This window comes from Etheostoma spectabile, chromosome 6, assembly GCF_008692095.1.
Source record: "Etheostoma spectabile isolate EspeVRDwgs_2016 chromosome 6, UIUC_Espe_1.0, whole genome shotgun sequence".
Lineage (NCBI taxonomy): Eukaryota > Metazoa > Chordata > Actinopteri > Perciformes > Percidae > Etheostoma > Etheostoma spectabile.
The window spans coordinates 5,013,275-5,021,916 of NC_045738.1; the positions used below are offsets into that span (position 1 = coordinate 5,013,275).

The 8,642-nt window shown below is 38.9% G+C and overlaps 3 protein-coding genes across 4 annotated transcripts in view; all 3 read left to right on the top strand.

Annotated features, from left to right (window-relative positions):
- LOC116691429 (syndecan-2) overlaps nt 1–3,264 on the top strand; it is a 10,720-nt gene extending 7,456 nt beyond the window's left edge. Inside the window, exons 3-5 of one of the 2 annotated variants that reach the window (XM_032519038.1) lie at nt 56–252; nt 616–907; nt 1,146–3,264. In XM_032519038.1, coding sequence (XP_032374929.1) covers nt 56–252; nt 616–907; nt 1,146–1,309 — 653 coding nt within the window. In that variant the 3' untranslated portion in view covers nt 1,310–3,264. The remainder of the gene's footprint in view (nt 1–55; nt 253–615; nt 908–1,145) is intronic. The other variant, XM_032519039.1, reaches the window with a different exon arrangement.
- Nucleotides 1–8,642, top strand: part of mrs2 (magnesium transporter MRS2) — a 29,910-nt gene that overhangs the window by 19,740 nt on the left and 1,528 nt on the right. Inside the window, exon 14 of the transcript XR_004332475.1 lies at nt 3,637–3,642. The gene's annotated coding sequence lies outside the window, so the exon portion shown is untranslated. The remainder of the gene's footprint in view (nt 1–3,636; nt 3,643–8,642) is intronic.
- The window catches only part of LOC116691426 (carboxypeptidase Q), a 20,193-nt gene continuing 16,448 nt past the window's right edge, over nt 4,898–8,642 (top strand). Inside the window, exons 1-6 of the mRNA XM_032519034.1 lie at nt 4,898–5,048; nt 6,042–6,201; nt 6,884–7,099; nt 7,247–7,363; nt 7,456–7,663; nt 7,732–7,939. Coding sequence (XP_032374925.1) covers nt 6,042–6,201; nt 6,884–7,099; nt 7,247–7,363; nt 7,456–7,663; nt 7,732–7,939 — 909 coding nt within the window. The 5' untranslated portion in view covers nt 4,898–5,048. The remainder of the gene's footprint in view (nt 5,049–6,041; nt 6,202–6,883; nt 7,100–7,246; nt 7,364–7,455; nt 7,664–7,731; nt 7,940–8,642) is intronic.

Here is an 8,642-nt window from a genome sequence, read left to right on the forward strand (position 1 = left end):
AAATGGATAATACATGTGATACTGCAAATTTGTGATGATTGTTTCCCTATTTTTGCTTTCACAGATAAAGAGGAGATATTCAGAAGGCTCACTAACTTCTCTCAGACCACAGTCTCCAAAGAAACAGTTTCAACTCAACCACAGCCAAAAGCAGACCCCCCCCACATCCCATCAACCACAGCAGCAACCAAAGGGAAGGACACGGAGACAACACCATTCATATTACCTAATGGGGACAGCAGTAATGAGGAGGTAGAATATTGCTTTTATTTTGATACAAATCCTTATCTCAAAGAAAACTCTTTATGACTTTGGCCCCAAGATAAGCAACTAGTATACTGTAGACTATTGAAAAGATTTAAACAAGTAGTACAAATGGTGTACAATTTTGTTAAGAAAGGTCTTTGGACATTGTAAATTATTTAACATTTCCAACTTTTGACTTATGATGTAAGATGAGAGACGATGACATTATGCCTTTTTGGGGGGGGGGGGGGGTCACGGAAGGCTTGTATCATGTGGACATGAACAGTTTTGTTGTCATAACTTAGAATTCCTCATGGGGCTGACAGAAATGATGCACTATAGCTTTAAACACTGCTTATCTTTCTCCAGGTGGCAGGCACAACAGCTGATTGGTTTGCACAGAGCTCCACCAGCAAGCCTACCAGTGAAACTATGGCAACCAAATTCGGCATAGAGATCACTGTAATCAATGATGTCTTCGAGGATAACAGTCTGGATAGGTGGGATGTCTCAACACCCAAGAACCGCGAAGACAAAGTCCTGATCGCAGAGGTCGAAAATGAAATTAAGGCCACCAACGGTCGAAGCAGAATATATGAGATGGACTCTCCAGCAGAGGTGACCTCTGAGAACATGTGGGAGAGGACGGAAGTGCTGGCAGGTAAGATTTCCACTAGACTTAACGGCATCTTTATTGTCCCCACATGTCTGGTTTAATGGGGTAATTCAAAGTTAGCATCTGAACACTGATGAATAGATGATGATGAAAAAGACTAATTGCAATGTTCTGTTGGAGAACTTTTAGACTATTAAGATCAAAATGTTTGATTATTACATCTTGCCAAATATTGTCAAGAAAATATTAATATTTCTATGTTTTTTTTTTATACTCTCTCCAGCGGTGATAGCTTGCGGAGTGGTCGGATTCCTCTGTGCTGTTTTCCTCCTCGTCCTTATCGCGTACCGTATGAAGAAGAAGGACGAAGGTAGCTACAACCTGGGAGACACCAAAGATTCCACAACAGCCTATCACAAAGCGCCTACCAAAGAGTTCTACGCCTGAACTGACCAATAGGGACTTTGAATGGAGTCCGCCTCCTCCCAATCATTACTAAGAATGGATCTATAAACAACTGAAGATGATCCCTTGAAGTCAAGCACCTCTGTTCTTCTTCAGTGCTCTCGCCGCTATTCTTTTTCTCATCTTCCTCCCCTGCTACCCTTTCACACCTTGCTGGACTTGGTTCTGCATTACAGAGAAATGAATAGTCCCATTTAGCAGAGCTACAGCCTGAACTGTCCCAGCTCAGCTTAACAAAATTGAGGAAGTTTCACAGAAACATACGAATTGCCTTAAAACATGTTAATTGAAATGTTACCACGGATGTGATTTGTATTAGAAAGGGCCTTCAAAATGTAAACCCTTTTTCTGTTGTTTTAAGGTCAAATTTGCTCTTTTTAACATTTTTCATTGTTACATTTCATTTTCTGTACACTTTCTTTGCTGAAACGATGATTTGTTTTGTTATGAGGAATGAATATGTTTTTTTCAAATGCTGTCCAGTATTGGTATGAGAGAAGATGTTTCTCTGCAGGTACATATTTTTGTTGCTTTCTTACAGATTTTTGACACTTAAAGAACTGACCAAATATAAATGTGCTTTATATGTCTTTTGGGAAATTGTTTTTATTAGCCTTTTCAATGTGTTTTGATGTTTAGAGATTATATTTCCGTAAGTCATTTTTTAAAAGAGATTTCAGTTATTGTATTCTAACAGTAGTAGCCGTATGTTGAGCCCTCAACTTTGCATCCAGCATTAGTCATATTTTAAGGACTATTTTATTTGATGACTGAGTGCAGCAAGAACGTGTGACAGGATTCCTCAGGTAAAGCCGAGGCTAATGACTATAATTCAGAAACCGTAAAGTTACCAACGATTTCTGAAGCAGCCAAAACACATTTCTTTCTGACTGTCAACTGCATACAGCTACCATAGCAGGTTTGAATTTAAAGGGACAGTGACAATGTAACTGGCAGGATTATTAAAAATCAGTAATTTATTCATGTCTTACAAATTATTTTTTAAATAGTTACCATGTTAGGTAGTGTAGGCATTTCAGGTTTGACATCAACCAGCCAACCAAAACAAAACTTGATGATCAGTGGTTGATGCATACAGGGAGGTGGGATAAAGTGGCTAAACTATTAATGTCATATAACAGATGTTAAATTGGTATAGGCACTCTTATAGGATTGAAATAGCTATTTTTGTTTGTTGCCCCTTTCTGTTGCAAAATTTGTAGCAGCAGTTTTTGTCTATTAACCGTTTGATTCCCTTCATGAGACAATGTAACATCAGTGAAAGTTGGTGACTGAGGCTACATTTATTTTTTGTCCTTTAGTCAAGTCTACGTAATAGTGTTTACATGATATAAATACCTTTGCTATAATTTAAAATACGTACTATTTTGAAGCAATTCTAGAATAACTGAATGCAAACTACCTATTCACTGTGGCTGGAATAAACAAGGATTTTATCACTAACCTACTGTGACTTACTGTTGATAACGTAACATTTGGTGGGCACTTGAATCCTCCGTGCCTCACAAAATACATTGTATAGATTAATTTACAGTTGCTTTGACCTTTTTGAGCTGTTCAGAACCTCAATTGGAATAGTTCTGTTCCAGTGTGGTTGAGGGAAAACAGACATTTCTGTTCTCCATACCAACAGAAAACATAATAACATAATAAACCCTACTCATAGAGGGTTAGGACAACGGGTAAGCACTTGCCAGCAATCCAACAGGTGATGACACACAATAACCTTTATCTTCTAGAAGTTTATGCAGTATGTTGATGATACTATAATTTAAATGTATTAATTTATACTTGCTTAGACTATAATCCAAGTTATGTCTGCGATTTAGTGGAAGTGTACAGTATTTACTCATGATCAAAGCCTCTTTGTGCCTACTGTTCAGTTTTTGTTTTTAAATATGTATGTTTTTCGTGTATTTGATGAGCCTTGGTTCAATTCATTTTGATTATTAGTTGCCTAGCTTTTTAAAAATACTTGTTTTCATATAAAGGCATTTAATAAATGAATAAAATAGAATAGTTTCTTGTAAATATATTGAAGCTTTCATTTTCATTTTAATCAAAGTTGAATATGAATTGACTAAAGATTTGAACAAATAAACAGCTATACATTGGTGGAGGCCAAATAAAAATTGACTTGCAGATTACAAGCGTGTCATAAGCACACAAGGTGGCCAAAAGAGAACTGTGTTGCAGAAATTGTGTATTTCATGAGGTTCACTACTACATAAAGGATGTGGCTTTAATGCAATTCTAAAACTGTCTGTTTGTCTTTTCTTTGGCTTTAGGAATTGGTCGGAATGTGATACTTCTTTGCACTCATACACACACATCCACAAACAGCACAACAAGACAGATGTATTCACTCAACAGCATGTGTGCTAATGTTTAACGACCTCCCTGTCTTACTTTCTGCCCTTTGATTGATCTGTTTCCCTTCCCTCCTGACACCCCCTCCTCCTTTCTCTTACACATACACAACATCTGTGTTAAATGTTCCAGCATTGAAAGCTAAGCTGAAGGTAAAAGGACTAAGTTGTAGCTTTTGTTCCACTTGTTTGCACAGTAGCGCAGAAAAAATATTTCCTCCCAGCCTCCCAATGTCTGGGCCAAAAGAATGTTTTCAAGCCACTGTGTTTAACCAAGCCAGCAGCATGTGAATGGAGCCAAATGGTCAGATGTTTTCCAAAACCTGATGATGCAGGGGAGAAAACAAATGGCAGACGAACCGGAGGCTGGTAAAAGACAAACACTGAATGTCATGGAAAAAGCTGAAAGTAAACTGAAGTTAAATATCTTTAGATAGGTTCACAAATAAAGTAATATATTAGAGTAGGAGTAGAGTTTAAATGTGTAAATAGAGCACAAGTTAACATTAATCTAACCCTTATCACAGGGTGGGATGTTTACAGGGAATGTCAATGACGGCAGAGGAACACTGAAGATTAGTGGTAGAAAACCGCAGATTGGGATGTGGGCAGAGAAGTGCTGTGTTTTCTACATACCATTCACTGGACATCTTTTTGGCAATTAAAATTGTGTAAATGAGACGAGATGTGTAAATGTCAGAAGAAACCACATTATATTATAGTCCCACAACAAACACAATTTATTTTTAATTTAATGTAAGACTATAGACAGGCAGCAAAAGGAGTACTTTCTGCAATTTAATAGTGTCATATCCAGCTGTTTTGTTTCCTTGAAACGGGGAATCTGGCTCTGCAGCGACCCTACACTCTCTATTCTCTATCTGTAATAACATCTCCACCCAATGCTAACTGGAGTAGCATACTACAATACTCCTTTAGAAATGTCAGTTTTAGAACAAAGCTAAATGAACTCTGCAATTTTACCATAGACAACTTTTTCAGTGTTCAGTATTTGTAGCTACACCTTTGAATCGTTGAATAGATTGATTTACATGTGTTGCACATTTCTTTCTTTTCACCAATACATTAGTTATGTTGTTACTTAGGTAGACTTGATGACTGTTACACATTAATGGGGATTTTATTGTGAAAACAATCGGGCCGGAAGTTGCCGTTTGTTAGGTATGCTGATCACGAGCACGGAAACAGTGTTTATACTACTACGGGTATTCTATGAAAGTAGCCTACTCTCAAAACTGTAAAATAAATAAATTTTAAAAAGTATTGTAAAATAACATCAACGATATCGAAGACTATCTGGGGCTTGAAGGGTTCGTTTTTGTGATATTCTTTGGACATTTCAGGTTTTATGATGACGTAACGTTTCTCCATCCTCAATGCGTTCACATCTGATTCTGTCTGTCTTAACGTTTGGTTGTGATAAAAGTAAAGCCCGTTGAATTGTATTATTTCCGAGAATTACAGTCTATGAGTGAATTTGACGTTGTTAATACGGCGCAACTTTAATCTTTGAGTGGATGTCCCAACCACTAACGTTCATGTCAGGCGTCGACTGAAAGTAAAGTTGTAATATTAACATTAGCTACTCTGCTCTCAGTGCCACAAGTATCATTAGCGTTAGTCAGTTCCAACAATAAAAAATAAATAAGGTAGCGTTAATGTGCTAACGTTACAGTATTAAATCATAATTTGAAGCCAACTCTGGGTTTATACAGAGCAGGTTCTGGCAAAGCGAGACTAATACAGCATTCAAGTTACATTTTTGGTGCCTTAGGTTGATATGAATTTGTTTAACGTTAACTGATCCAAGGTACAGTTTTTAATCTGCTTTGAAAAGTATAATTTGATTGATCAACCCCAAATCAGATTAGTGATACTGTAGTGTCAGTACCCGTAGTTGTCAGAATGGACTTTTCGGATCAGTGAAGTGCTGCCAGAATTTTCCTGTTAGAGATTAATTAAAGGCCGCATGGCATGAAAATTTCACTTTATGAATTTTTTTTTAACATTAGTATGTCTTCCCCCCCCCCCCAGCCTGCGTACAGTCTCCCAGTGGCTAGAAATGGCAATAGGCGTAAACTGAGCCCTGGGTATCCTACTCTGCCTTTGAGAAAATGAAAGCTCAGATGGGCTGATTTGGAATCTTGCCTGTTATGAGGTCATAAGAGGCCAGGTTACCTCCCCTTTATTAAGGGAGCACTAATGTCTATTTAAAAGCATCCAAAGAGCACCATGTCCAAAGAGCACCATGTTATGGGACCTTTAAGCAGATATTAATCACATTCATGTTTTTCTCTCTGCAGATGGCTCAGGGAGGTGGACCGCCCATCCTCTTCTTCTTCTTCTTCTTCTTCATGTTTCTCTTCATGCTATCATCTCTGTGTGACTGTCACCCTCACTCTGCTGGGTTCATGAGGTCAATGTCTGCAGCCAGGGCTGTACCTAGTCACACTGCAAGGAAAGGTAATCCCAAACCCTCATGTTTTCAGATGTTTAGTAGAAGATATATGTATGCACTGTATATGTATGGAAATCAGGGTTACCATCCATTTATTTTTTATACAGTCATCTGGTTGATTTTCTTAAAGGCCATGCACACCCACACTGGTGTTATTTTTGCTAATTAGACCAATAGTCAGATCGACGTGTGGTTGAGCTTTGCTGGGATTGACGTGAAGTCACCAAACTCTTTACTACTAATAACAGATATAAACTGTCCAGCTCTAATTGGTGCTTAAAATCTAGCAGTAGAGTGAGCGAGCTGTCAGTCAAGCACACCCACAGGTCTAATCAGGCAACATAAGTGAAATCATCAATCATGAACTAAGGGTGTGAATGGGCTTAATCCTATCTTGTGATTCTCGCTTCTCTCATTTGGGACGTATTAGATAAGACCCATATAGCAGTCTATTTAAAGCAGATTGATATAATGTGCAGACTGTGTAAGGTAGTCACTGTTAGTTAATATTGCTTCCTTGATCTGTTGTGTATACTTTTTAGTGGGAAATGTGTTTGTACAAAGCTTGGATTATGTGTAAATAAAATGATAGTGGCTTGACTGTATATTTACCTCCTCACTTACTGTATCTACTCAAGGGACAAAGAGACTGTATTTACACTTTTTGAATTTTGTGTGTAAACCCAGTCTCAGACATAGCTACAGAGGTAGCAGGCTATGCTGATGTGGCCAAACAGATTATTGACCTGGCTGTGTTTGGAGCTGCCCAGAACCGCTCTCACAGACGGCTGGCTGACTTCACCGACACCATAGGGAACCGTGTCAGTGGCTCACACAACCTGGAGATGGCTATCAAATACATGTACAATGCTATGACAAAGGATGGGCTGGACGTACATTTAGGTGAGTATGCCTTGTTATCTGTGTCCCTTGGATGCAAGTTTTGAGAAGTGTGTAATGCGGATAAATGTTTCACAAACTAAGGGATATCTTTCTGCAATGTGTTGTGTAACAGTAGTTTGTGTCCTTTTTTACTCTTTTCTATTCCAGAGCCAGTCAAAATCCCACATTGGGTAAGAGGGAAGGAGAGTGCAGAAATGATTGCGCCGAGGGCCAAAAGTCTGGCTCTACTGGGACTTGGTAGCAGTGTAGGGACACCACCTGAGGGTAAAGACCATACTATATAAAAGTCTTTTAATGGCTGCCATCTGTCATCCACCTCCTGTTTATTCCTCCATGTCTCTCTCTTATCTCTCCAGGTATCGAGGCAGAGGTGTTGGTGGTTCGGTCTTTTGAGGAACTGAAGCGTAGAGCCAGTGAGGCCATAGGGAAGATTGTGGTTTTTAACCAACCATTTGTCAGCTATGGGGAGACGGTGGCTTACCGTGCTTATGGTGCCTCTGAGGCAGCCAAAGAAGGAGCTCTGGCCACACTCATTCGATCTATTACTCCTTTTTCTATTAACAGGTATCCATCCATCCATACATCCATACATCCATCCATCCTATGTCTCTGTCACGTATCTCCCTCTCTAGTCCCCACACAGGTTGGCAGGACTACCAAGCTGGAGTGAAGCGCATCCCTTCAGCCTGTATTACTGTGGAGGATGCTGAGCTGATGTGGCGTATGGCACAGAGAGGGCAGAAGATCGTGGTCAGACTCACAATGGGAGCCAAGACTCTGCCGGACGCTGACTCCTTCAACACAGTGGTTGAAATAACCGGCTGGCAACACCCTGAGCAGGTAGACATTACACTGCCATCACAGACACCTGCCTGTCTGACTTATTTAAACTATTTTGGGCCTTTTAAATAAATTTTATGAGAAGAGACTAATTAAGTGAGAGACAAGAACATAATAATAGAGTCCTTCTAGGGACATCTATTATTATGTTCTTGTCTCTCACTTAATTAGTCTCTTTTTTTCCTTGGTTTGGTGGGGAAAGGAGAGAATGCTGTATCCTATTTTTTGCCGACTCCAGATATTCCAAGAGCTTTTTAGTCAGCCGTGTGTGTGTGTGTGTGTGTGTGTGTGTGTGTGTGTGTGTGTGTGGGTGATCTGATCTTTCCAAACAAGTGCTGAGGCTATGCTTAGTTGGAAATTCAACTTTCCTTTGGTCAGTATAAATTATGTTTTAATGGAAAGAAAGAAGTTTTTAAGAACACTATTAATCTGTTTTTGGATGTGTATTGAAAAAATATTTTGTTTTTTATTTAAGTAATGTCCCCACCTTGGCTTCTTATTTTCACGAATCCCCAAAATCTGACATTGAGAAATTAGTTGTATGAATTTACAAAAAGCCAGACATTTCTGCATTTTTCACAGATCACAGCATTTTTTCTGTTGGAGAGTCTAAACCACTCAACTTTAATTACAGGCCTGCTGAAATGAACATATCCTTTGATTATGCCAGCTGAGTTGTGGTTTGTGAACACACATGAATGTA